The sequence below is a fragment of the Sciurus carolinensis genome, chromosome X, assembly GCF_902686445.1.
Source record: "Sciurus carolinensis chromosome X, mSciCar1.2, whole genome shotgun sequence".
Lineage (NCBI taxonomy): Eukaryota > Metazoa > Chordata > Mammalia > Rodentia > Sciuridae > Sciurus > Sciurus carolinensis.
The window spans coordinates 13,968,278-13,996,182 of NC_062232.1; the positions used below are offsets into that span (position 1 = coordinate 13,968,278).

The window sequence follows — 27,905 nt, forward strand, 5'->3', positions numbered from 1 at the left end:
GTTCATTTTCTTTCATTGGAAACTATCGCTTTTTAAAAACAAATATTCTCTACCCAGCTCTGCATTTAAAAGTGCTTGTAAAACACAGCCCTGTGCCAAGGGACCCCCACACCCGCTCTGCCCCAGGGCAGGGCGAGTCGCGCTGGCATCAGGTACACTTGCCGATGCACTCCAGTAGCTCCATGCGGATGGCAATGCGCACGTGCCAGCCCAGCGGGATCAGGCGGATAAAGCGGGAAATGATCGGGGGCCGCAGCAGATTCTGGACTGTGGAGCTTCGGTCCGAGTTTCCGTAGAAGACCTAGAGAGAGGGAGGAAATCCCGTCATCACTACATCGGGGGAGGAAAAAAGAAACGCAACTACTATCTGGAGCCAGCCCCAACTTTGAACTATGGAAAATCTTAGAAAGTAGTTAAGAGTACAAAGAATTTATAGGTATCCCGTAAAATCTGACCTTTAATAATTGTCAGCACCTACATGTTTGGGGCTTTTCTGAATATATGAAGACTTTTGGAACTACACCATCCAATGTGATAGCCAGTAGTAGCAGCTCTTTAAATTTATACGAATTAACATTAGATGAAAATTCAGTTTCTCAGTCACTTTGTGTGTGTCACTAAGGATAAAACCCAGAGCCACATTCATGCTAGGCAAATGTTCTACAAATGAGCTGCACCCCCAACCCCTATTAGTCACATTTCAAGTGGTCAATACCTACGTATGACAGATGGCTCATATTGGACAGCACAGATATGAATGTTTCCATTATGGCAGAAAGTCCTATTGGGTGGCATTGAAAGAAAGTACCTCTTCCCGGACATGATGGGACTACTTGGGAGGATAAGGCAGAAGGATCGCAAATTTGACCCCAGGCTCAGCAACTTAGTGAAACCCTATCCCCTATCCCCAAAAATGGAAAGGTCTGGAGATGTAGCTCAGTGGTAAAGCACCCCTGGATTAAATCCCCAGTATCAAAAAAAAAAAAAAAAAAAAAAAAAAGCCTTTTGAATCTTACCGTCAGTTGTGTTTTTATCCTCTGCATTTTGACAAGACAGTTTGAAAAGGCCTATATCACACAAGAAAAATGTTCCCATGTTTCAAAGGTATCCAGAATGGACTCAAGGAAAAACTTATGCCTGGCTCTGAAGCTGTGAACCAAAGCTGAAATGTGTGTTCCTACCTTGATACTAGTGACAAGTATCTTTTAGACTTGAAAAAATATTTTAAAAAACAGATAAAAACTGGAAGGAAAATGCTGGAAAGAGGAAGGTGGTATCATAGTAGAAAAAGAAAAAAGGGTTTGATGCTTAGTGTTTTCAGGAAGTTGCATAAAAAGGTGCAATGGAGCCAGGTGCAGTGGTGCGCGTCTATAATCCCAGTGCCTCGGGAGGCTGAGGCAGGAGGATGGCAAGTTCAAAGCCAGCCTCAGCAACAAGGCCCTTAGCAACTAAGTGAGACCCTGTCTCTAAATAAAATACAAAATAGGGCTGGGGATGTGGCTCAGTGGTCAAATGCCCCCGAGTTGAATCCCTAGCACCTCCCCCCCAAAAAAAAGGTATAATGAATGTTTGACAGTATTTCCAAAGAAATCATCCTTTGTACTCTTTCCAGAGTGGTAGTGTTCTCTCCCATGACACGGGAACATTTCATTTCCTTCTGAGATAATCTGAAAAAAATGTGACTACTGCATTTGGCCTTAAACATCCACAAACCAAGGCAGGCCTTATCTCATTCTTGACAAAGGTGCCAAAAACATATTGGAGGAAAGACAGCCTCTTTAACAAATGGTGTTGGGAAAACTGGATATCCATATGTAAAAGACTGAAACTAGATCCCTGTCTCCCATTCTGTACAAAAGTCAACTCAAAATGGATCAAAGACCTAGGAATTAGACCAGAAACTATGCAACTACTAGAAGAAAACACAAGGGAAACACTTGAAGACATAGGCACAGGCAAAGACTTCCTGAATTGTTCCAATGGCTTAGGAAATAATAGCAAGAATCAACAAATGGGATTGCAGCATATTAAAAAACTTCTGCACAGCAAAGGAAACAATTAAGAAAGTAAAGAGACAGCCTACAGAATGGGAGAAAATCCTTGGCACCTACTCTTCCCACAGAGGACTTACATTCAGAATATATAAAGAACTCAAAAAACACCAAAAAATAAAAAAAAAAAAAATTACCCAATCAATAAATAGGCAAATGAACTAAACAGACAAACCCTTCCCAAAAGAAGACAAATGGCCAGCAATTTTATGAAAAAAAAAAAGTTAAATATCATTAGTCATCAGAGAAATGCAAATCAAAACTACATTGAGCCAGGTGTGGTGGCCCATGCCTGTAATCCCAGTGGCTCAGGAGCCTGAGGCAGGAGGATCACTAGTTCAAAGTCAGCCTCAGCAACTTAGTGAGGCCCTAAGCAAGTCAGTGAGACCCTGTCTCTAAATAAAATAACAAAAATGGGCTGGGGATGTGACTCAGTGGTTAAGCGTCCCTGAGTTCAATCCCCGGTACCAGAAAAAAAAAAACAAAAAAACTAAGAGTTCATCTCATCCTAGCCACTATGGGGGTCAGTATGGAGGTCAAAAAACTAAAAATAGAACTGCCATAGAATTCAGCTAAAGCATTACTGGATATATATCTAAAAGAATTAAAGTCAGCATACTTATAGAGATACCTGCATACCCATTTTTATTGAGGCACTATTCAAAATAGATAAGTATTGGTGCCCATCAACAGATAAATGTATAAAGAAAATATGTATATACACAATGGAGTATTATTCAGTCATAAAGAATGAAATTATGTCATTAGCAGGAAAATGGGTGGAACTGGAGGATATCATGTTGAGTGAAAGAAGCCACACTCAAAAAGACAAGTATTGGGCTGCAGGTGTAGCTCTGTGTTAGAGCACCTGCCTAATATGCATAAGGCCCTGAGTTTCCATTCCCAGCACCACCAAAATAAATAAATAAATGAAAGCCAGGCATGGTGGCACACGCCTGTAATCCCAGCAATTCAGGAGGCTGAGGCAGGAGGATCATGACTTCAAAGCCAGCCTTAGCAATTTAATGAGGCCCTAAACAACTCAGTGTCAAAAAGGTGTGGGGATATGGCTCATTGCTTAAGTACCCATGGGTTCAATCCCTGGTACCAATAAACAAAAAACCAAACAAATAAATAAATGACATGTTTTCTCTCATGTGAAATCTAAGAAGAAAAAATAAAGGTGACATGAGAAGGGAGAATATTAAGAAGAAGGATATTGGGGAGAGGGAAGAGAAAGGGTGGATAATGAAGGGGTAAAAATGATCAAAATGTGTTATATGCATGTATGACTATGACATAACGACACTAATATGTACTAAAAAAATTTTTAAAAAAACAGAACAGGCCTTATCTGTCATGATCTTGCCTTTCCTCCAGTAGCAACGCCCCACACTATGCTCTCTCAGTTGTTTGTCCTGGAGTTATTCAAATCAGGAACCAAATATAGAGGGGACTATGGAACAGGCCCCACCAGCTTGTACAAATGCCAGAGGTGAGTGCCTCTTTCAAAGAACAATGACTATCCAGACCTTCAGAAGCACAGGGCTTTGATATAGTGGATGCTTATCCAAAATAAGGGAGGGTGGGGAGGGCAAGAATAGAGGTCCACTGGGTTAAACAAAAGGGAATGAAGGGAAGGCGGGGGCGATAGGAGAGATAGTAGATTTAATCAGACATAACTTTCCTAGCCTTGTATTTGAATACATGACCAGGGTATCTCTATATCATGTACAACCACAAGAATTGGATCCTAATTAGAATAAGTAATACTCCATGTATGATAATATGCCAAAATACATTCTACTGTCATGTATAACTCAAAAATTACAAATAAAAAGCACAGGACTTGAAAGAGAATCCTAATATCTCTTGAAAAAGCCAATTAATAAGACCAAAAATGAACTTAGATGTCCAAGTATCAAGATAGGTTTTCCTGTTTTGTTCAAACTCCTTGAAACCTCACCCATAAATGTCTTGCTGTGCAGATTGTGATCAGACTACAAAGCCTTCTGATTCTCAGCCATACAGGTCTACTTAACCTGGTCAAATGTCAAAATGAACCTGGGTAATTCCTTACTCTTAGGCAAAATAATGGTTAACATTTCCAAACAGGTAGTGAGTTTTTAATTCATTTTTGTTCATTTCAAACATACATAGTCAAGAGTATAATGTGTTCAGTTTATGATAAAGAAAACTTTGGTCTCAGTTCTCAAAGATTAATAGGATTGCCCAAAGGTTTAAGTGTCTGTGCTTGCACTGGGGGAATCCTTTTAATAAACACGTGTGATTAGGCAGTTAACTCGCTAGGTTGTCAAAAGGTTTCCAGCATTCGATCTCAGATCAATAGTAAGGAGAGGCCATATCTATACAAATGGATGATTATCTACCTGTGTCTATAACAGATCAAGCCAGACCCATGAAGCAAAGTGTGTTCAATGATCCAGTGAATTTGGAATAGTCCACATGGCCAGTCTTGGGTCTTCAAGCAACTATGCACTGATCAGACAAATATTTCCTTTGCCCAAAAGAGCAGCATTAATTCACAAACTTCCAGGCACTAAGGTGACAACCAGGAAAGAGCAAACTGAACTGCAGGGAAGAAGCACAGATGACCTACTATGCCACGGGATCCATGCTCTGACAGAGGGGGACGACAGCAACCTGGGATGAGAGAGGACCCTCAGAGGGTGTGTGCTGAAGGTGGGTTTCACTTACCCGGTTGTTTCCCGTCTGGTCCTTATAGTAAATCCAGTTCAGACTCTCATCAGTCCTGTACTGCACGCTATACTTGGTCATCCACTCATCGATGTCACAGCGCCCCTGGGTAAGGATCCCTGAAATCACCTTGATCTCCTTCAGATCTATTTGTAACCACTGGCTGCTGTCTTGGAACTTGGAGAGCCATGCACACCTGCCAGAAACACACCAAGTCACTAGGAGCCTTCCCCTGTGAGTGCCTGCAAATAGCCAGCAAGCACCAGAAGATACCATCCCAATTCAGGGCTTTGTACCTGCCATAACCCAGGCATCTTACCCCCCGTTACCTGACCATCTGTTCTAGTTTGAATGTGAAGTGTCCCCCAGAAGCTCATGTTTGAGACGATGCAAGAAGGTTTAGAAGAGAAATGATTGGATTGGGAGAGCCTTTACCCAATCTGTGGCTTTATCACCTGATGGGATTAACTGAGTGGTAATTGAAGACAGGTGGGTGTGACTGAAGGCGGTGGGGCATTGGGGGACGTGGCTTTGGGTATATGTTTGTATTTGGCAAGCGGAGTCTCTCTGCTTTCTGATCATTATGTGAGCTGCTTCTCTCTGCCATACTCTTCCACCATGTTGTTCTGTCTCACCTACAGCCCCAAGGAATGGATTGACACCTCTGAAACAGTGAACCTCCAAATAAACTTTTCCTCCTCTACAGTTGTTCTGGTTGGGTCTTTTAGTCACAGCAGTGAAAAAGCTGACTAAAACACCATCTTGAAGTCTCAGATGAAATATCTTTTCCTTAGAAAGCCTTCCCTGGTGCCAGGCATGGTGGTTCACACTTGTAATCCCAGCAGCTCGGGAGGCTGAGGTAGGAGGATTGCTAGTTCAAAGCCAGCCTCAGCAACTTAGTAAGGCCCTAAGCAACTCAGTGAGACCCTGTCTCTAAATAAAATAACAAAAAGGGGCAGGGCTGGGGATGTGACTCAGTTGGTAGAGTGCCTGCCTTGCAAGCACAAAGGGCCTGGGTTCAATCCCCAGCCCTGCAAAAAAAAAAAAAAAAAAAAAAAAGAGGGGGGGTGGGCAGGGGATGTGACTCAGTGGTTAAGTGCCCCTGGGTTCAATTCCGGTTACCAAAAAGAAAAAGCCTTCCCTTGTACTTCCAATGGATGAGGTCTTAGTTCCTTCTTCATACTCCTCACAGGGGTTCATCACACTTACTGAATAATCGGTTGTGATGTGCTTACAGTCTGTGTGCTCCTCTCAACTGTGTGCCTCCTGAAGGCCAAGATCTCATCCACCCTGTCCACTGCTATACCCACAATCCTTGGCATGTGGAAGGTACTCAGTCAGTATTTGTTGAATAAATAACTGCATTCTGTGCTATTCATTTATTAGAGAAACCTACTTTTTTTTTCAAAGCATATGGGAAAAACACAACAAGACCACCTGGGACTGCCCTACTTACCCAAAGCCTTGACTGTTGAGCCGAGCCTTGTTTGCAGTCCATGAGGAATACCAGCCCACATACTGCTCTGGATTGGAGCAGGTGATCTGGTCTGGTGTGACCTCCCCTGACTCAAAACCCAGAGGCTTGTGATATGGGCATTCTGAGAAGGAAAAACAATGCACATTCAATTCAAACATCCATACCTCTAGCTGGGCACAGTAGTACACACCTGAAGCCCCAGTTGCTTGGAAAGTGAAGTGGCAGGATCACTTAAGCCCAAGAGTTCAAGACCAGACTGGGCAACATAACAAGACCCCCATCTCAAAAGGAAAAAATAAAAGCAAGCCCCACCACCACCACATCTCAGTACTCATATGAGTGAAGTAACAAAGCAAACCCATCTTTTTTGCACTTTGGAAATGGAGAATGCTTTACTTGTCAGCAAGGTGGTTCACAGAGGGTAGAGCTGGGCCTTCAACTATTCACTGCTCATGTAGGAAGAGCATGAAGGATGAAGTAAAGGGATTGCCATAGAGACAACATTCATAAAAGCAGAAGGAAGTGGTTCTATGGCAACCTCATAGGGGGAGGGGGATTTGAGAAAAACTTCACCTCCTCCACCAACTTGGAGACCTAAACACCAAGAGGTACTCAGTGAAATAGCATATTTAAATGTCAGACATCTTTAGTTCCTTCATTAGTGCTCAGGTTTAGCCATGCTGCATGATGACATCAGGGTCTCTAATTGTTCTTGGGCAGCAGATGATGCCAATTATAGGAATGAAACAATGGTGAGCCAGCAAGAAAGGCAATTATATATTGAGACTGACTTCCCACTTGTAAATTGCAGTTTTCTCACCAGTCTAATGCAAAAAAAAAAAAAAAAAAAAAAAAAAAAAAAAATGCCGAGTGACGGTTGAGTAAGGATCAGCTGAAAGAGCCTGCTTTTACCAAATGGAAATAGCCCAAATTGGGCTATATGCTGTTTGCTGTTTCCCCGTATTGATAACGGTGTTGGGTTACCTGATCAGAGACTGCCAATTGCCCACCCAACCTCCATTTTCCCTTTCCTTTTGACTTAAAAGACCTAATTTTACTGGTGACAGCAATGTGGCCAGCTAAAGGCTTTCTTGTAGTTAGAAGTAACCACATGACATAATTTCTGACCAGTGAGATGTAAAAGAATGTGTGCTAGGGATTTCCGGTCAAGTTTTGTTTGCCCCTTCCTTCTCCCAGTTGCCTAGACTGAAGGAGGACCTGTAGCTGGTGTCTAACGGTAGCCATCTCCTCCCATGGAATAAGGCCCAAAGAACTACAGAGCCCTCAGCCCTGATATTCTTAGGCAACTCTCTATCCCATAGTTTTTCTGTCATGTGAGTCAAAACTAATTCAATAGCTGCTCTTTTGGGGGTCTTTAACTTGTAACTAAACCCAATATCTAACTGAATTGCTATAGAAAACAAAGGATAAACTTATATAAATACATTTGCCTAATTTTCTGATTGTGAATGGTAAACTCCAAATAAGGCAAAAAAAAAAAAATTTCTTCCATGTGTATATTTGAGTTCAAGTTGAAGAGGTAGCCAGGTGCAGTGGTGCATGCTGGTAACCCCAGTGACTTGGGAGTTTGAGGCAGAAGGATCGCAGGTTCGAGGTCAGCCTCAGCAACTTAGTAAGACCCTGTCTCAAAAAGTAAAAGGGACTGGGGGTGTAGCTTAGTAGAATAGCAACTCTAATAGAGTTCAATCCTTAGTACCAGAAAAAAAAATGTTGATATATTTATTGGGGCATCATCATCTGTATCAGTAAAATGGAGAGCTGAAGTCTTTCTAGACAATTTTCAACAGTCAGGAAAACTGACTGGAACATGCAAAAGCTTGAGTGCCATCCTAAGGCTCCAGAGAGCCTGCCAAGAGGGTCATGTCCTGCCCCCAGCACTGAAGACAGGTCAGCTCTGGCCTCCTCCACTTCCTTTCTGCCCTAATGCACCAAAGGAATAGGCCCAACTTCCACCAGCATCTACAGCTCAGAGGGGCGGGGGGTGAGGGGACAGCATTTGTAGTTTATCAAGTATCCAAGACTTTGGGAGTCTATTAAAATAATGTCAATTCCTGAGAGAGAGAAGAGCAGTGCTTTTATGGGCCACTCAATCATGCCTTGCGCAGAAGAATCATCAGGGGAGCTTGTTAGGAATGCAGTTTCTAGGATTCCATCCCCAGAGCCTAGAATTTTTAACAAGTACACTTTCAAAGTGCACTTTGAAAACCTTAGCCTGCCAGAGAAGGCATTTTGTGGGCTGGCAGGTTCAGAGGACTGAGCGCCCATGGGCTCCCACGCTCTTCCAGCCGCCCCCGCCCTGCAACTCCCCTCCAACCTGAAAGACAGGCTTGAGCCTCCTGAAAGCAGAGGCAAGTCCTAAGCATCAGAAAGCAGGGCCCCAGTTGGGCCCTTGACCATTACTTAACCTCAGTTTTTCTAATCTATAAAATTCTAACTGTAGATGTCTCTAAGGTCCCTTCATCTTTGGCATTTGTAGCATTTGATGATGGAACTTTTTTTTTTTTTTTTGACTCGGGGCCACCCGCTGTGAGAAAGGAGGCAGAAAGGGGAGGAAAAACTTGTCACCATCCCTCCCGATCACCACCTTATGCCTGGCATTGCTCTTTCTCCTTTTCTCCCTCACAACTCTGGTCTGCCACATTTCCCACATCTAATGATTAGGAGTGGACTCTAGACTCACAGGGGACCCTGCCAGCGGCAGTATCCTTGGAGACCTGGGAAGCTTGTCTAGCAGCTGTGATTCTGTACATTCACTTTGTGATCTAAAAACATGTTTGTCCAGTCGTGGATCCTGCACTCACTCTCCAGGGCAGGTGACAGTTTTATCATCACCGTGGCTTCAGCTGGCCTCTGTGAACCTATACCTTATTCCCAGGTCCCAAGTCTCAGTCCACTGATCCCTGAAGATTTTCCAAGGAATTATTTCCATCCAGACGACCCAAAGAAGTTTGGTGTCTCATATATCCATAACAGACAGTCCTTCATTGTCCAACCTCCTGTGTGGTGCTCCAAGTCTCAGTCCTTGACACCTCCAGGGTACAAGGCAGAGACTAGGCCACTGGTGCTTGGCCTGGGCTGCACCACGGAATGATCTGAGCAGCTGGGGTTGGAGAGGCAATCAGGACAAAGCTACAGGTGATTGTAATAGGCATTCGAGGTCAAGAAGGCCTGTTTAGGGCCAGTGAGGACCAGGATTGAATCCCACTCTTCCTCAGTGTGAGTATAGTACTTAACCCCCTCTGGGTCTCGGTTTGCTCATCTGCAAAATGCCACTGTAGTAATATCACCTTTATACAGCTGCTAAATATTAAGTGAAATAATGTTTAGAGGCTATAGAGTTTGTAGAGTACCATGCCTGACCAAAAAGTAACAAATAAGGGGCTAGGAATGTGGCTCAATGGTAGAGTGCTTGTCTAGCATGCATGAGGTCCCAGGTTCAATCCCAAACACTGCAAAACAAATGAACAAAAAAAGGTAGCAGGTAATATTAGTGTGATAGGGTGCATTTGTGAGGTTTTATTGATATCTCCCTGAGTTTGGGGCTTTTCTGGCAAAGACTCGCCAGGGAGGAACTCAAATACTGCTCTGCCCTACTCTGGCCCACATCATCCCCCACCCCTAGTTGACAGCATCTCTCAGGCTTATGGAGTTGAACGATCTAGCCTGAATGGGAATTAACTGATCTTCCCAGAGGAGAAGGTGACAGCCCCCAGTTAAGGTAGTAGGGGCATGGTGGTAGACTAAGCTCAGTGGGGATGTGGTTCCCCTGAGAAACAGGATCAGGGAGGGGTCTGGGAGCCCTGAGCTCTGGGAGACCTTAGGAAACCATCTGGGGATTCTCAGGATGCTTGGCTCAAGAGGAAAAGTAGTCACCACTGCCCCACAATGGGGCCTAGGGCCAGGCCATGATCCTGCCACCCAGTCCAAACCCATGCCCTGCCCCCAGGCAGCCCTCACAAGCTTGTGTGGTTTCAAGGAGTCCAAAGGGAAGAAAAAGAACCTTCAAAAGACCTGTCTTTAGTCAGTTGCAGTGGCACACGCCTGTAATCCCAGCAACTCAGGAGGCTGAGGCAGGAGGATCACAAGTTCAAAGCCAGCCTCAGCAACTTAGCAAGACCCTGTCTCCAAAAATAAAAAGGATGTGGCTCAGTGGTAAAAGACCTGTGTTTCAACTCCTCACAGGCCATAACAAGGGAGGACTGAAACTGGATTTATTTTCACTTAGAAAAACAAAGTATGACATTTCTCATGCTCTGTGTGCTATGAAACACGTTGCACATCAGTTGTATGATTGTGACATTTCCTGATTCCTCTAGACCCCTCTCTTCTTTCTCTGCCCTCCTGGTTGAGCATCCTTCAGGTCTACCTGAGGGGTCTGGAACCTTCCCCTAAGGCTTTCTGTCCCCTTCCTGCTACCTTCCCCTCCTTCAGATCTCTACCCACTTCCCCTGCCCACCCTGAACTGATTAAGGGGCTTTGGGTGCTGCCTCCCTGTAATACCTGTCACATATGGCTCCTTGTGATTTTTTTCCATGTCTGTTTTGCTCACCATCCTATCCTCTGAGCCAAGTAGAATGCCTGAATGCACTAGGCATTCGACATAATCTGATCAGATGGATGGACCAAGGGATAAACAGATATAGTCTCCTCATCTTAGGTGACCGCTGGGGATAAGAAGAGAAAATGGCAGATGCAGGAAGCAGAGAACTCAGACAGGAAGTAGAAATAGACTGCAGCCCAGAGAACTCCCTCTGGCCTAATCAAAAAGCAACTGTAAATTGAGTATAAGCTAGAAAGCAGCATAAATAATGTTGCCAAAGGCATTAAGGAGATCCTTATCAGACACAGTGAAGGTAACTTTCCCAAATTTTTCACCCAATGGAACTTTGTTGTTACAGTTATTAAACTGTTTCTATATTCATTTCACTCATAAGGAAAAACCCGTATCTTCTGTGGCTCAAGTGACTCTTGATAATTAGATGGAAAATGTATGTTTGTAGTGTGTTGGTAATCCAGGCTATGTCTACTTAATGTATTGGTCTGTTTTATTCAGCTGATGCTTTCTGGGTTTGTAGGCATGATGGCCAGACATGCTTAAAAAGAATGTTTAGGGCCGGGCATGGTGGCACACACCTGTAATTCCAGTGGCTCAGGAGGCTGAGGCAGGAGGATGGCAAGTTCAAAGCCAGCCTCAGCAATTTAGCAAGGCCCTAAGCAACTCAGTGAGACCTTGTCTCTAAATAAAATATTAAAAAGTACCTCAGTGGTTAAGCGTCCCTGGGTTCAATCCCTAGTACCAAAAAAAAAAAAAAATATATATATATATATATATATATATATATTTATATATATATATTTATATATGTTTAGGGCTGGGGATGTACTCAGTGGTAGAGCTCTTGCCTAGATGCAGGAGGCCCCGGATTCCATCCCCAGGACCCCAGGGTGGTGGGGAGTTAACCTAAAGAAATGCAGAGGCCACCTGGGTGTGGTAGTTCACATCTGTCATCCCAGCTACTCTGGAGTCTGAGGCAAGAAGATTGCAAGTTCAAGGCCAGCCTGGGCAACCTAGTGAGACCCTGTTGTCTCTAAATTAAAAAAAAAGAGAACTGGAGCATGGCTAAGTGGTGCAATGGCACACCAGAGTTCCTTTCCCAGTGCCAGAAAAAAACAAAAATGGAACAAAACAAATGAACAACAACAAAAAAAAGTTCAGGGATATTCTTGGGAAGAGATTCCAGAGAGCTGTGAATATTATTGTGTCTATATGTTAGACATGAATATATGTGACAATATAGTAGAATATAGAATAATAAAATATACTGAATATTTATAGAACAGATTATATGCTTGAATATATTATAGAATATAAAATCTAGAATTAAAGTGTTAGCAAACCACTGGAATTCTTATACTTTTGAATACCTTCCCTACCCTATACCCCACTCTCACAGGGCCAGGGTAATCTTGGCTCAACTGTGGAAAAGGCAGTGTTAACCTTTTTAATAGCTTTAGCTGAAGCTTAGGCGGCCATAATGCACCTGGCCTTCTGCTCCATGTGTGGGGCCCCTAGGCATTAACAACCAGTGTGCACCTGTGTCTTCCACCCCCGCAAGGTCTGAGTGACCCCCTGTCCTTCTCTGCTTTCTAGGTTCTTCATCTGTCTTAAGGCCGTCCCTGGTGGAAGCACTCTGTCTCAGGATCCAGAGAGACCAAGCAGAATTCTTGATACTCCGATGAGAATCTGAGGCATGGATGGGCAAGTAACTTCTGGAAGCCGTGGCTAGTCCTGGTACCCTGAATCATCTCATTCATGAAAGAACCAATTAACACAAAGAATCAACCACTTAACACTGAGACTGTGGTTTTTTTTTTTTTTGTTTTTGTTTTGTTTTTCCTCCCTGAAAATACCTTTGCTATTAGAAAAAAACAAAAATAAGGGCTGGGGATGTGTCTCAGTGGTAGGGCACTTGTCTAGCATGCATGAAGCCATGGCTGCCATTCCCACCAACACAAAGAAAGAAAAGAAAAAACAAACAGTGGGACAGAGCACTTAAGCTAAAATATTTCTTGTTTTAGAACTTCAAGTTCAAGTCAACTGTGCAGGGGAAACAGCTTGGGGGACCAGGGTTCTCTTTATATTCCTCTAACATTAGGCCCATCTGTTTTACAGTTTCGATGGTCAGTGCAGCCAATCCACATAAATGATCTCTTTCCAATTTCTTCTTAGAACTTTCTTGAAGTGGAATTTCAGTAGGTCTCATGTCTCTAGTGAAAAAAATATTTCTTTCCACTGAAATATTTCCTTCTCTCCAAGGTGGAGTCAAGACCTTCATTTCTGTCTTTTTAATAGTGCCTTGCACCTAATAGGCACATGATGAAAGAGGTTTAAATTGATTTAGAAATGGATTATTAAGGAGGGCCCTTCAATTACACCAACATTTACTGACTGCAGGAGTTTCCGCCAGGGAGCACAATAGGACCTCCCATAGGAAAAGCCCATGAGCTAAACAGCCTGCCTGCTTTCCTCTCAGGGCCCCAGTCTTCTCCTGGGCAACAAAGGAGTTAGGAATCCACTTCCTATTCCTTTTAGTAAATAGGAAAAGGGGGGCAATAGAAGTCATTGTACCCAATCCCTCCTGCTCTGCGATTCACTATTTTAATGCAAATTTAATGAAATAATGAGAAGAGGCTCACAGACAATGAGTGGAGCTACTCCGGCATTTATGTAAAGTGAATGAGGTTGCAGAGCAATGTCCTAACTGCAGATGGTGGCAAGACCAGTTTCATGTAAAATAGGTGAAAAATAGGTCCTCCAGCCATGGAAATATTCGCTGGAACTGCTCAAGCCTCTGAAAGTTTGCTCAATTCTTCTTCAGAGCATGAGCACCTTTCCATGGAGGCAGAAGGTGGGGAAGTGGGGAGAAAGAGAGGAAGGACAGACTTTTATTAAAGGCTATAACTTGGCTGAAGGATCTGTCTCAGTGGTAGAGTACTTGTCTAGCGTGCCCAAGTCCCAGCTCCCACACATGCCATCACACACAAAGTTGTTTGCCAAATGCAACCCAGGATCCTGAGATGCCTCATTTATTCTTTACAACAACCCCTAAGAGCAAGGGTCAGCAAACTAGGTCCCTTGAGCCAAATCTGGCTCACCGTTTTGTTTTTCTGTGGTGCTGGGGATGGAACCAGGGCCTTGCACATGCTAGCCAAGTGCTCCACCATTGAGCTATACACCTACCTCACTGCCTGTTTTACAAATAAAGTTTTGACTGAAACACAGCCATGTTCATACATTTACATATTGTATATGGCTGCTTCCAAACTATAATGGCAGAATTGAATACTTCAGAAAGAGACCATTTGACCCACAAAGCCACAAACATTTACTATTTGGTCCTTTGTGGACAAAGTACGCTGACCTCTGTCTTAGAGAAAGGCATTCATATTAGGATAGGCTACATTAGGTACAGAGCAAATTGTCCCAGAAATTTCAGAGGCTTCACATAAACAGGTGCATTTTTCACTTAGGTGACATCTATTGTGGGTAGGCAGGGGATTCTGCTCTACTTACTCATCCAGGGACCAGGCTGAAACAAACAAACAAACAAACAAACAAAAAACCCCACTATCTCAACAGTTGTTTTCATGGCAGGGAAAGGGAGAGCCAGAGAGTTGAATGCTAGCCTTGTGATGCCTCATTGGAGAAGTGGCCTGCTCACCTTGGCTGCCACTACTCATGTGGTACCACCTGGCTACCAGGAGGCTGGAAAATGTGAGGGAAGCAGCACATGGTTGTTTTGGTAAGCACTGAATATCCAGGCACAGTGTTCTCCCCTCCATTCCACAGAAAAAGTACCAAGTGGCAGTCCCAGAGTTCTGAAGTGATGTGGTCAGGATTCCAGTTCTGACCTTTCTACTCCTAAAGCCTTGTACTCTTCTCAAAATCCCATGCTCCCTACCATGGATTTATTTTCAGTCAGTTTCATTAATCAATTTCATTGAAAGTTAGGTCCCAGGTAGAGATCCAGGAAGTTGTTGTTGGACAATGACATCAGTGTAGTCTGTTGGAACAGTGGCCAGTGTAAAGCGCTGGAAAGAACCAGTGGCACATGCCTGTAATCCCAGTACCCCAGGCTGAGGCAAGAGGATCCAGAGTTCAAAGCCAGCCTCAGCAAAAGTGAGGTGCTAAGCAACTCATTGAGACCCTGTCTCTAAATAAAATAGAAAATAGGACTTGGGGATGTTGCTCAGTGGTTGAATGCCTGAGTTCAAGTTCAATCCCTGGTACCAAAAAAAAAAAAAAAAAAAAAAAAGAACCTAGAGCAGGGTGTTGCTGGGAGGGAAATAATTTAGCCAGACTGAAAGAAGCAATAGGGTGTTTTTGAGGACTATTCCAATATGGCGAACCAAGAAGAGGGCCACTCACCTGGTATGCAATCTAAGGTAGAGCCTGCATTCCACAGAGAATTTGTTCCTCCTTGGCAATCACACTTGCATGCTTTGTGGTACCAGGGGTCCTCACCGTCATCCTGCAGGCAGCCAGAGGGACAGGAAGTTAGAAAAGTCACAAGCAAAGGCAACTGTGGTCAGTGCCCATGGACAGCTTATTTTCAAAGATCATGTTCTTTCCTTACATATTGTCTGTGAGTGTTTTGTTACAGTGGCAAAATTGTTACCAGCCTGAATACATACAGTTGCCACTCATCTTTGATTTTAAATAAGCAAATGTCTGCAACCATGGGTGACCAGCTAATAATCTCTCAGACATGTCCTCTGAGGGCTTGGGGAGCCCCAATACAAAGTTGGACTTTTTACATATCCTGTAGGTTCCTATCTAGGGATCCAATTTTTAAAGGTACTGGATTTGGTTTGGGAATGTAGCTCAGTGGTAGAGTGTTTGCATAGCATGTGGGAGGCCCTGGGATCAACTCCCAGCCCCACAATTAAAACACATAAAAGCACTAAGATTAAAAATTGGGCATTCTGATTTAAGATCTGGTTTACTGTTATTCTCTCATTAAAACACCAATCTTGCTGGGGATGTGGCTCAGTGGTAGAGCTCTTGCATTAGCATGTGTAAGACCCTGGGCCCATCCCCAGCACCAGAGGGGGATAATGTGATAGTCCTATATATTAATCTTCTCTAAGAAAATTTAGAAAGCAGGCTGGGTTCAGTGGCACATGTCTATAATCCCAGCAACTCAGGAGGCCACGGCAGGAGGATCTCAAGTTTGAAGCCAGCCTCAGTAATTAGGGAGATGTTGTCTCAAGATAAGAAATAAAAAGGGCTGGGGAGGTAGTTCAGAGGTAAGTTCCCCTGGGTTTAATCTCCAGTAATGGGTCACTGGGGACCTCAAAAGCAATGTCCATGTAAATTCCAGTCTTCTAACTATGACATACCTCTGTAGATGACAATCCCAGTGTGGCTGAGTGAAAGAATAAGACAGGAAAAATGAAATTAAGAAAAGAAAAAGCAATTTGACAATATCATTCATTACATAGATGTGAAATGAAAAGAGTCATGTGAAGGTTATCAAAGCTCCTTCTAGAAGAAGTCAAGCTAAGTACCTATCGGCCAGGAAAAACATTCATAGATGCTGAGAAACTAGGGACAGTAAAGTAAAACAGAACAGAATGCTAATCACTATTTTTGTTCATTATGGAATTTTGGAAAATATATTAATATAACCAGGCAGGGGAGGGGAGATCATCTATATTTCTCTTCACTAAAGGCAACAATGTTTAGTGTAAATCTTCCCAGTCATTTTTCTTTTCTCCTTTTTCTTTTGTGCTGGGGATTGAACCCAGGGCTTCATGCATGCTAAGCAGGTGCTCTACCACTGAGCTCCCCAGCCCTTTCATGTGTATTTTTTTTAACATATTTGACAAGCCGCTCTCTAAACAATGTTGTATCTTGCTTTCCTTTTCCACTTAACAGTAACAGCATGAGGTTTTCTCTTATTAGGTTTTCATCCTCCTCCTCCTCCTCCTCATTCCTGGTGTCTGCCTAATATACTACTCAGGAGTTGATACCCAGTTCCCTCACCATGTCACATTGAGATTATTTAGGATTGGGACATTGTTTGGAAATTCTTTTTTAAGTTTTTCTACAATTGACAAGGAATGTCAAGCCACGATTGAAGTATAGATACTGTATAACAATGTGGGAAAATTGAAAGGGTATAAAATTTAACGTAAAACTAACATATAAACTATCATCCCTGGAGTACAAATAAAGAGAACGAGTATACAATTAAGTAGGAAAAGAGTTTGTGTATATTAGCATAAACTGATTAAAGCTGTACTGTCCACTGCAGTAGCAACTATTTCCATGTGGGCATTGGAATTTAAAGTAATTCAAATTGCCAGGGTGAGGTGGTGCATACCTGTAATCCCAGAGACTCTGGAGGCTGAAGCAGGAGGATTGCAAGTTTGAGGCCAGCCTCAGCGATTTAGTGAGATTCTGTCTCAAAACTAAAAATATTGAAAGGGCTAGAGATGTGGGTCAGTGGGAAAGCATCCCTGGGTTCAATCCCTAGTTGCCAAAAAAAAAAAAAAAAAATCAAAAACAAAATCCAGTAACAATTAATTTTAATTAACAAAATTAAAAATTCAATTCCTTGGACTGGGGTTATAGCTTTGTGGTAGAGCGCTTGCCTAGCATGTATGAGGCACTGGGTTCAATCCTCAGTACCACATAAAAATAAAATAAAGGTATTGTGTCCATCTACAACTAAAAAAATAAAAAATAAAAAAATTCAATTCCTTAATTGAACTACCCATATTTCAAGTGACTAACAGCCATATGGGCTACTGTACTGGACAGCACAGAGGCAGAACATTTTCATCGTCACAGAAAGTTCCATTGGACAGTGCTCATTTAACACTCCGAAGGGGCTCAGGAAACACTACCCACAAGTATGATCCCTTGGTAGATTGAGTAAGCTGAAGGAAATTGAGAAAACTATAGAAGCGGGAAGGTCCCATTGATCTTCTCCTGCCCCTTTGCTCCTGAAGTGAGTCACAGAAATTCTCACACCTTTTTCCCCTGAAGTGGGCTATAGGGACTATAATTCGCCTTGCCCCTTCTTCTCTGAAGCAGGCCATAAGTCCTAGGAAGGTCATCATCTGACAGGTGTTCTGCCCTGTACCCAGAAGGAAGTAATGTCACAAATGGGGATACCAAGAAGAATCTGAATAGTCCTTGCTAAGTTCCCCCCAATTTATTACCATTATATCTTTTTGTTTTCTAATTATACTTCTGCATGACTGTTCATGCATGACTGTTCAAATACACAGACTTCCCTATTTCTTTTCTTTCTTTTTTTTTTTTGGTACCAGGGATTAAACCCAGAGATGTTTAACCACTGAGCCACATCCCCAGCCCTTTTAATTTTTTATTTTGAGAAAGGGTCTTGCTAAGTTGCTTAGGGCCTCACTAAGTGGCTGAGGCTGGTTTTGAACTCATGACCCTCCTGCCTCAGCCTCCTGAGCTGCTGGGATTATAGGTGTGCGCCACTGGGTCTTTTTTTGTATTTCTGAGAATGGTCCTCAGAGTCTTGAGTATGCTAGGCAAGTGCTCTACCACTGCTGCACTCCTCGCCCTGGGTCTGACCACTCCTGTGCCATATCAAACTCAGTAAATAAATTTGTATGCTTTTCTCTTATTGATCTATCTTTGTTATAGGGAGTCTCGGCTATAACCTTACAATGACTGAGGAAAAAATAATTTTCTCTGGGTTAGCACCAAAGCTCCATTTCCCATTTTTGACCAATTTCCTTTATTTCTTTTCTGATTATAAAAACAACATGTACCTATTATAAAAATGTCAGACAAAACCTGAGTGTAGAAAATGGGAACTAAAAGTCCTCCCTTTAACTACTTGGCTATTTAAAAAGTGAATCTGATTTCTACAAAAAGCTTTCAGATTGTGAGTAAAGGAATGTCTCATCTCTTCCATCACAATGATAAAAGCCTTCATTGAAAAAATACATTTTTACCCATTCTGTGACCACTTTGGTGTGTCCACTCTGAGTCGGGCACTGGAGTAGGGCATGAGCCTTCTGACATGGAAGCCTCACTGTGCTGACAAGGGGCTTGGGAATGTGGAGAAGATCACTGAACAACTCGCAAAGTGACATTTCATGTCATGCACAGGCTGCGATTGGGAGTCAAGGAAGATTCAGGGCCAGCCACACCTGCAGCGAGCACTCTCCTGTCTCTCCTAGGCCCTTGTTCCACTGGTTATTCACCTACTATGGGTCAAATTGACCCTGCCTGGTAGCATTGAAGGTTAGGGAGAGCCATCTTGGAGGAAGTCTGCCTTAGTACTTGCTATGGTCTGGAAGTTTGTGACCTTCCCAAATTCACATGTTGAAACCTATTTATCAATGGGAGAGCATTAGAAGGCAGAGCCTTTGGGAAGTAATTGGGCTCTATCCTCATGAATGGCATTACTGCTCTTGTAAAAGAGTTCCCAGAGAGCTAGCTTGCCCCTTCTACCATGTGAGGACACAGTGAGAAGGTATCACCTATGAACCAGAAAGCAGGCCCTCACCAGACATGAAATCTGCTGGTGCCTTGGACGTTCCAGCCTCCAGAACTCTGAGGAATACATTTCTATTGTTATAAATCATCTAGTTTACATACTGTGTTACAACTGACTAAACAGAACAGGTCTGTGGTACGAAGCTCTGTGCTGGCAAAAGAAGTTACCAATAACTTATTTTCAAATCCCATGAATTCTTCCCAACACTGACCTTCTGTCTTCACACTGCTGTGTTGGGTGCTGTCAGTGCCTCACGTTTCCATTTTGTTTCTACTCTCTGGATAAACCTCCTCAGCTTCCATTGAGAGCTTGACTTAGTCCACCCACCCATAAATGGTGCTAAATTCAGTTCATACTCTTGCGTTGAACGACTGATTGGGTAACTCCCTGTAGATGTCCTTTGCTCTCTAAAACTGGACCCATCCAAGTGTTGGCAAGGAAGGTCAGAGAGTAACCCAAACTCTCATATGTTGCTGTTGGGGGCATGAGGTGGTTTAACCTCTTTGGATAACAGTTTGGCTATTTATTTAGGTAATGGGGGTTGAACCCAGGGGCACTTAACCACTGAGTTATAGCCTCAGCCCTTTTTTATATTTTATTAGAGACAGGGTCTCACTGAGTTACTTAGGGCTTTGATAAGTTGCTGAGGCTGGCTTTGAACTCACAATCTTCCTGCCTCAGCATCCTGAGCCACTGGGATTACAGGCATGCACCACCACACCCAGCTCAGTTTGGCAATTTAAAGCTGAACATATATGTGCCCTATATCCCAGTGATTCAGCTCCTAACTGGTTACCCACCAGAAATGCATACATGTATTCTCCAGAAAATCAAAAGCATGTACGAGATGATTTGTAGCAGTTATTTGTAATACCCCACACTGGAAAAACTCATATGTCCATCAAGAGTAGAGTGAATACATCATGGCATAGTCATACAATGGAATACTATACTACAATGAAAATTGATACTCTGTAACTACATGACACAATATGGATACATCTCACACTTGAGTGAGAAGTCAGATGCTGAAGCAGATATACCATGTGAATCTATTTTTAAAAGTATAAGAACAGGGGCCAGGCTTGTAGCTCAGTGGTACAGCACTCGCTCAGTGTGAGGCACTGGGTTTGATCCTTAACACTATCTATAAATAAATAAAATAAATGTCCATTGACAACTAAAAAAAATGTATATTTTTAAAAAAGTATAAGAACAGACAAAAATAATCCATGCCATTAGATATTAGGATACTGGTTGCACTTGGGGCAGGCAGTGGTTGGTAGGAAGCTCACTGGGGGGTTAGTCAAGATCTGTTACTTGACCTGGATGCTTGTTCCATGGGTGTGCTCAGTAGTGAAAATTCACTGAGCTGTACATTTAAATGTGCTTGTTTGTGTTTATGTTATACAATGAGGATTTGTTGTTGTTGTTCTGGGGATTGAACTCAGGTATGCTTTACCACTGAGATACATCCCCAGCCCTTTTATTTCGAGACAGGGTCTTGCCAATTGCTGAGGGCCTTGCCGACGGCCTCCAACTTGTGATCCTCCTGCTTCAGCGTCCTGAATTGCTGGGATCACAGGCATGCACACTGTGCCCAGTGGAGAAGGATTTTTTGTTTTGTTTTGTGGGTACCAGGGATTGAACCCAGGGGCACTTGACCACTGAACCACATCCCCAGCCCATTTTTGTATTTTATTTAGAGACAGAGTCTCACTAAGTTGTTTAGGGCCTTGCTAAATTGCTGAGGCTGGTTTTGAACTCGCAATCTTCCTGCCCCAGCCTCCTGAGCCGCTGGGATTACAGGCATGTGCCACCACTGCGCCTGGCTGGATTTTTTTTTAATTGAACGTACATATCTCCTTCTTCAGATTGTTCTTTCACCATTTCTTATCCTGCTGATGAGCTCCACCTACACCCTATTCAGAGACCTGGGTTTTGTCCTAGCCTCCTAAACTCCCATATCCAATGGCTACTGAGGGTTTTCTGTCCCCTTCATTCCACTTCCTGCTTTTTTAAGGCTGCCCCCTCCCCTGGGTACTTTTTTTTTTTTGGTACTGGGCATTAAACCCAGGGGGCACTTAACTGTGGAGCACATCCCCAGCCCTTTTTATATTTTATTTTCAGACATAATCTTGCTAAGTTGCTTAAGACCTTGCTAAGTTGCTGAGGCTGGCTTTGAACTTGTAATTTCCTGCCTCAGCCTCCCAAGCCACAGGGAACCCCTGGGGTTACAGGTGTGTACCACCACACCTGGCTCCCCTGGATACTCTTGCTGCTAACAACAGTTGCTGCCTCATCCATCCTCCTTGCTGCCAATGTGACATAATGAAATTCTTCCTGCTCACTCTTTGGTGGGTCACTCTGCCCAGGTGTGAGTGCCACCTCTGATATTCGGTAGTATCTCTCCATTTCTTCATCCCTAAAATGAACATAAAAACACACCTCCAAACTTATCTTCTGCACTCTGTACTTTATTCCCTTGTTCATAGAATTATTATTATTATTATTTTTTTTGGTCCTGGGGATTGAATTCAGGGGCACTTGACCATTGAATCACATCCCCAGCCCTATTTTGTATTTTATTTAGAGTCACTGAGTTGCTTAGTGCCTCACTTTTGCTGAGGCTGGCTTTGAATCTGCGATCCTCCTGCCTCAGCCTCCGGAGCCGCTGGGATTATAGGCGTGCACCACCATGCCTGACAGAATTTTTTTTTTTTTTTTGCTTCAAATTCCCTCTGTCCCCAGCAACTTCTCTGCCTGCTTATCTCCTTTCCTGTCCCCCAACTCAGCCCTTGCTCTGGCCTTTGTTTGCATCTGGTTCACAGGTTTGTATAAGCCCCTGTAGGTTTATAGAATTTGATATAAAAGATAACTGATAATGATCTGCTCCAAAGCATTCATTCATTCAGCTAATATTTATTGAGTGTCTGCTATATTCCAGGCCCAGGAAGATAGTAGAATGGAAGAGGAAAAAACGCCTGTATTCATAGAGCACCTGCCTCAGTGTGTGTGTGTGTTGGAGGGGATGGATTAATGAATGGGACCAACAAATAAAATATATAGCATGTGCAAAAATGATGACTGCTATGGAGAAAACTCAAGCAGGGAAGTGGAGGGACAGGGGCTGGCCCTTTTTGACTTAGAGAAGTCCTCACTGAAAGGTGATGTTGGAGCAAAGACCCGAAAAAGTGGGATGCCTATGGGCAAAGCATTCGGTACAGAGGGAGAGCAAGTGCAATGCCTTTGAGGTGGATGTGTGTTTGGCATGTTCTAGAAAGAACGGGGAGATCATGAGGTTGAAACCAGAGCATAGAAAGTTTGAGGAGATGAGTTCAGGGAAGAGCCAAGGAGGGGGCAGGCAGTGCGGGCCATGTGACGGAGGACTTAGGCATTTAGCCTGAGTGAGACATTGGAGGGAGCCAGGGAGAGGAGCGACATGACTGGCTCTGGGTTCAAAGGCTTCCTTTAGCACCACATTGTAGACCAGGCTGGTTGGGTTAAGGATAGAAACAAGACCAGTTGTGAGGGAAATACAGTCCTCCAGGCCAGAGTTGACCCAGGGTAGTGGCAACAGAGGTGTTAAGAGGTGGCCGGTTGCTGACTGTATTTAGAACATTGTGCCAATAGGATTCGGTGACAGATTGTATGTGCTGTGTGAAAGAGAAGCTTGAGGCCTGAGCAATGGGACCATAGAGATGCAGTTTACTAAAGGGGAGGATATTCCAGGAGGGACGGGGATTTGGGGAGGATGGGGTAGAGGATGCTGCATTTGGGACACAGTAAATCTGAGAGGCCTAAGGGACACCCATATGTTAAGATTGAGCGGACAGCTAGATACAAGCTTTTGGAGCTCACGGGGAAGCCCAGAAAGGCAGGGTGGTGCTCTGTGCTCTTCAGAGTTAATGTCAACATAAGCGCATAACCTCAGTCCCTTAGTTGGTCATCAACAAATGCAGAGTACATGAGCAATTAGCATCTGGTTGACTTGGGGGTTGTAAATTCAGGAAGTACTCTGCTCTAGCTGATCCTCAAGAGATGCTGGGCATGGCTAGGGGTGGTGGCACATGCCTGTAATCCCAATGGCTCCCTAATCCAGGGGTTTGGGAGGCTGAGGCAGGAGGATCGCAAGTTTCAAAGCCAACCTCAGCAATTTAGTAAGGCCCTGAACAACTTAGCAAGACCCTCTCTCAAAATAAAAAAAACAGGGCTGGGGATGTGACTCAGTGGTTAAGCACCCCTAGGTTCAATCCCTAGCCCCCCCATCCCCCACAAAAAAAAAAAGAGAAGAGGGATCAAGACTGTCTTTGGGTGGGGGACCAAAGGTGAGGGGTGTTGATCACTGATGTTCTGGCTTTAATAACTAAATCAATTTCAGAGGCCACATCTGTCACTGAAGAGGGTCTAATCAGCTACAGTTGAACAAACCCAAGGTTCAAATAAGACTTAGCAATATGGCTTTCAGGGACTTTTGTATTCCTCCATGTTCATTGGTAGGTCCTGGAGCAGTTTCCACATTTTGCAGAAATGAAGCCAAAGGCAAAAAGGAAAACAGGTGTATGGGGGGACTCAGCTTCAGTCTACCTGTGGAGAGCAAGAGGCCTGAAAAGAAGGCCTGCCTTCACACTCAGTTCCTGTGCCAGCAGATTTGGGGCTGGTTTCTTGCCTTTCTTTACTCCCAGGGTCCCCTCCACAGAAAACATTTGCCTGTAGGCAGCATGGGACGCTGAGGTGCCAGATCCTTATGGAAATGAGCAGAGAAAGAAGGAACAACAAGTATTTTACAGGAAACGCTGTCACCAAGGGAGCAACGACATGGCTGCTGCAGTCCCCCTAAGTGATTTAATCACACACACACAAAAAGCTAAAGAGCAAGAGCATTTTTTGACTATAACAATTATCATATCAGAAAGTAACATTGTTGGAATGAAAAAAAAATATCAGCCTTAAAAGGAACATAGTAAAAGACTTTGATTATGTAGTTGCAAAGCCTTGTTCCCACAGCAAGAAAATTCAAGGAAGGCATGCCTGGTTCTCCAAAAATCCCTTGCAAGAGAAAAGAATACGTTAGAGACACACATAGACTATTTTAGTTTCTTTGATTGGGTATCACTAAATACAGAGCATCCTTTCCCATGGCAACAGGTGAAGCCAAGGAGAAAAGCATAAATGCATGAACGATAAAAACCGTGTAACCAGTTCCTAATCTACTTGAGAAACAAGAATAAGACACAGGAGAAACACAATAGGTTGCAGTAATGTTTCTCTTGGGAAGAAGAAAGAAGGCAATTGCTCTTGGTGTGAATGTGTTACTATTTTCAGCAAGGCATATTCATATGTAATTCTATTATTGTTCATGCTTCAACACATATGAGCCTCAAAGACATATGCTAAGCAAAAGACAAAAAGACCACATGTCGCATGATTCCATTTTAATGTTATGTCCAGAAGAGGCAAATCTACAGAGACACTAGATTTGTGGTTGCTGAGGGCTGAGGGAAGTTGGGGAGACTGGGGAGTGATTGGTTAATGTTTGGGGTGATGAAAATGCTCTAAAATTAGATTGTGTGTGCCACAAATCTGTCAACATATTAAAAATGATTGAATTGCACCCTATTAAAGGATGACTTTAATGGTATGCAAGTTACATCTCAATAAATCTGCTTTTCACAAAAATCTGCAATCCCTGATAGCTGGCACACCAGCAAAGGGGACACATTCATGTGGAAGATGGGGCTGGACAGTTTTGTTGTTGTTTTTATACAATAAACATGACCAAGTCATGGACTAATGTATTTTAATAGGATAGATGTTTTAAAAATCATATTGGCATAGAATCCAAAATGTGCAACGGAAGATAAAAAGAATCTTGACAGTTCTGTGATGTAGATGGGACTTTGCTATGAGGATATGTGCATTCCCAAATGAACCCCCAGTGCAAAAGCAAAGTCAATCCATTTACCTCATTTCACAGCATAAAGGAGCCACCACAGTAGAAGAACAAAGGGCAAAGAGTACATTAGACAAGGAAGCTTTGTTTTCAGGTTCCCAGTTATGCAATGGAACACATCTTTCCCATGTGTGTTGGCCATGTCTCCATCTGGATTATAAACTGATTTAGTACAGTGATTGTGTCCTGTATTTTTCCTGTCTCCTGGAGCATCCCTCTGACTCACGGTAGAGCATGCAGGAGGTTGCCAAGCCACAACGGCCATTTTTGGCTGGCTGGTTTCCTTCCAGGTGGTGTGAGGATGGAGGGCCTGGATTAGGTGGGTAAGTACATTTAGGTTACTCAAGGCTTTTCACCTGACCACATTCCCTTCCACCTGAACAGATGGTATCTCTGCGCTTTCTGGTCATTTCTGGAGCTCCCCAACCATGCATAAAATTAGTAAGCTATAGAATGAGAGAGGGTGCTATCCTTGTATCTCCCATTTTATTGATATCTAGGCCTCATTCTAAAATGCACTAGTAAACTCTTAGAGGACTTCTTCCCATTTGGGGGGTCAAGGAGCGGGGTTGTCAGACTTGGCACTGTGAAAGGAACAGGATCAGACCTGTATGTCAACTTCTTTCAAAATGTTTGCCTCACAGCACATACTCAACCCTGGGTTCATGGACAGAGAAACGAATGAATGAATGAATCTCCATGTCAACCATGAAAAGGAGAAATCTAAGGGTGAGCCCCGTAGATATCTGAGAATCCTGAGTATGTGGATCTAAGCCTTGACTCTACTAAGATCTTGTTGAGCAAAGAGCGAGGAGTAAAGGAAAAACAACAAAATCCCCAAAGCATCTTAAAGCATTAAGAATTACTGGGACAAGGGGATGTAGCTCAGTGGTAGAGCGCTTGCCTTGCACGCACAAAGTCCTGGGTTTTATGCTAGGTACCGAGGAATCAAAAGTTATTGGAACAAGTTGCTGCCTCTGAATTGCAAGGGGGAAAATCCAACAACAGAAAATTGGTCAAAACAATCTCTGCTTAGAAATATATCTTGGGGTTTGCAAAATGACTTTGGCATTATGTCTTCTCAAGTCTTTTCAAATCCTGAGAAATGTGACTAAATACACAAAAGTCACACGACTGGGGATTCATGAAAGTGGATACTCTATCAATAAAATACAGTGGAAGAGTAGGAAGGAAAATGATGTCAACCAGGAATCCTGATGCTACTTGTGTGTTTCATCTTGTCTGTCTACCAGGTTACTTGCAGAGTAGAGGGAGTTCCTCCTCTCTGCCCTCTTTATTTATTTCCTATAAAACTTACAGATACACAATGACTACAAAGAAGATGTTCAATTTCTATTATCCAAATGAATCAAGGAGTTCGGAGGGGATGGATACTTCAGAACTGAGAGAGATATGAGAGGATTATTTCTAAGATTGAGAGAGAATTTAAAAGTTCAATTGGATGACATTTTAGAGACTTGACTTTAGTTTTTTCTTATTCAAGCATATCACTCCAGCCAGGGTTACACTTAGAAATTTTAAAATGACAGAGTGTACTGAGTCTTTGGGGTTTCTGAACTCTCAGTTGGATTATACTTTTTATTAGATTCCAGTGGTACTTGGCGTGTTATGTTAATCCATATTTAAACTAGGGTGACCTTACGTCCCAATTTGCCCGGGACAGTCCTGGTTTACACCTGTTGTCCCAGCAGAATTATTAATAGCATCCTCCTCTACCCTAGCATACCAGTTTGGAAGATTAAAATTCTACAATTACTCTAACTCTGATTCCTAAAACTATTATAGAATATAGCATGTTTTCTCATTAATTATTATAATTTGTAGCTACTTTATACAATTTCTGAGACCCTTTCTTCTTTCTGTTGGATTTTAAACATCCTTTGAATTTTAGAAGGCTCCTCACAGAACCAGAGAGCCAGTGGCAAGCTGGGCATGGTGGCACATGCCTGTAATCTCAGCAACTTGGAAAGCTGAGAGAGGAAGATGGCAAATTTGAGGCCAGCCTCAGTAATTTAGAGAGACTGTCTCAAAATAAAAAATACAAAGGGCTGGTAGCGTAGCTCAGTGGCAAAGCTCCACTGGGTTCAATTCCTAATACCAAAAAAAAAAAAAAAAAAAAAAAAAGCAAGCAAGCCAGTGCAACACAATGACAATCATAGCCGCACAAAGACAACTGTTGTTCATTAAAACACCTTAATTAACATGTGTAGTTAATTAGTGATTTTTGCATTATTCAGGTTGTATTTCTATTTATCAACTATATTATAAATTAAATTGTATTATTATGTATCATTAAGTATGCCAATGGTTGAATAACACATACCTTCATAACCAAAGAGAAGTAATAACAAGAAGCCTTCTATCTTGCGTGGCATTTTCCCCTCGTCCTTGGCGGCAGCTCTACCTTACTGAAGTGGGGAGCTTGCCCAGGAGTAGGAGATTAACTTGAGCACCAGCCTCATTAAGCATCTTATTCCATTTAGTTCTTAGGTTTTGGCTGAGTCCCATCAAGTTAACCCACAAAGTTACCTGCCTCAACAAGGCAGTCTCAATACTGTCAACTGAGGTTGGTTTAACAAGGAAGATACTGATTTTATCCTATCTTTAAATGC

At 43.0% G+C, this 27,905-nt stretch overlaps 1 protein-coding gene across 1 annotated transcript; it reads right to left on the reverse strand.

The window, feature by feature from the left end:
• Positions 1-27,668, reverse strand: Rs1 (retinoschisin 1). The gene is made up of 6 exons (XM_047536543.1): positions 27,617-27,668; positions 16,171-16,196; positions 15,197-15,299; positions 6,226-6,367; positions 4,770-4,965; positions 1-301 (listed from the first exon to the last, which is right to left on the reverse strand). The coding sequence occupies exons 1-6, from the start codon at positions 27,666-27,668 to the stop codon at positions 149-151; spliced, it is 672 nt and encodes a 223-aa protein (XP_047392499.1). The 3' UTR covers positions 1-148.
• Positions 27,669-27,905: the final 237 nt, after the last annotated feature.

Bases quoted from the DNA above. Each gene is read 5' to 3' on its own strand.
- Rs1 (XM_047536543.1), bottom strand. From the start codon at position 27,668: ATGCCACGCAAGATAGAAGGCTTCTTGTTATTACTTCTCTTTGGTTAT. The intron at 4,966-6,225 runs GTAAGTAGGGCA...TGTTTCTGGCAG, and splicing joins CTCAACAGTCAAGGCTTTGG to GTGTGCATGGCTCTCCAAGT. The intron at 302-4,769 runs GTAAGTGAAACC...CCCTCTCTCTAG, and splicing joins ACCAGACGGGAAACAACCGG to GTCTTCTACGGAAACTCGGA.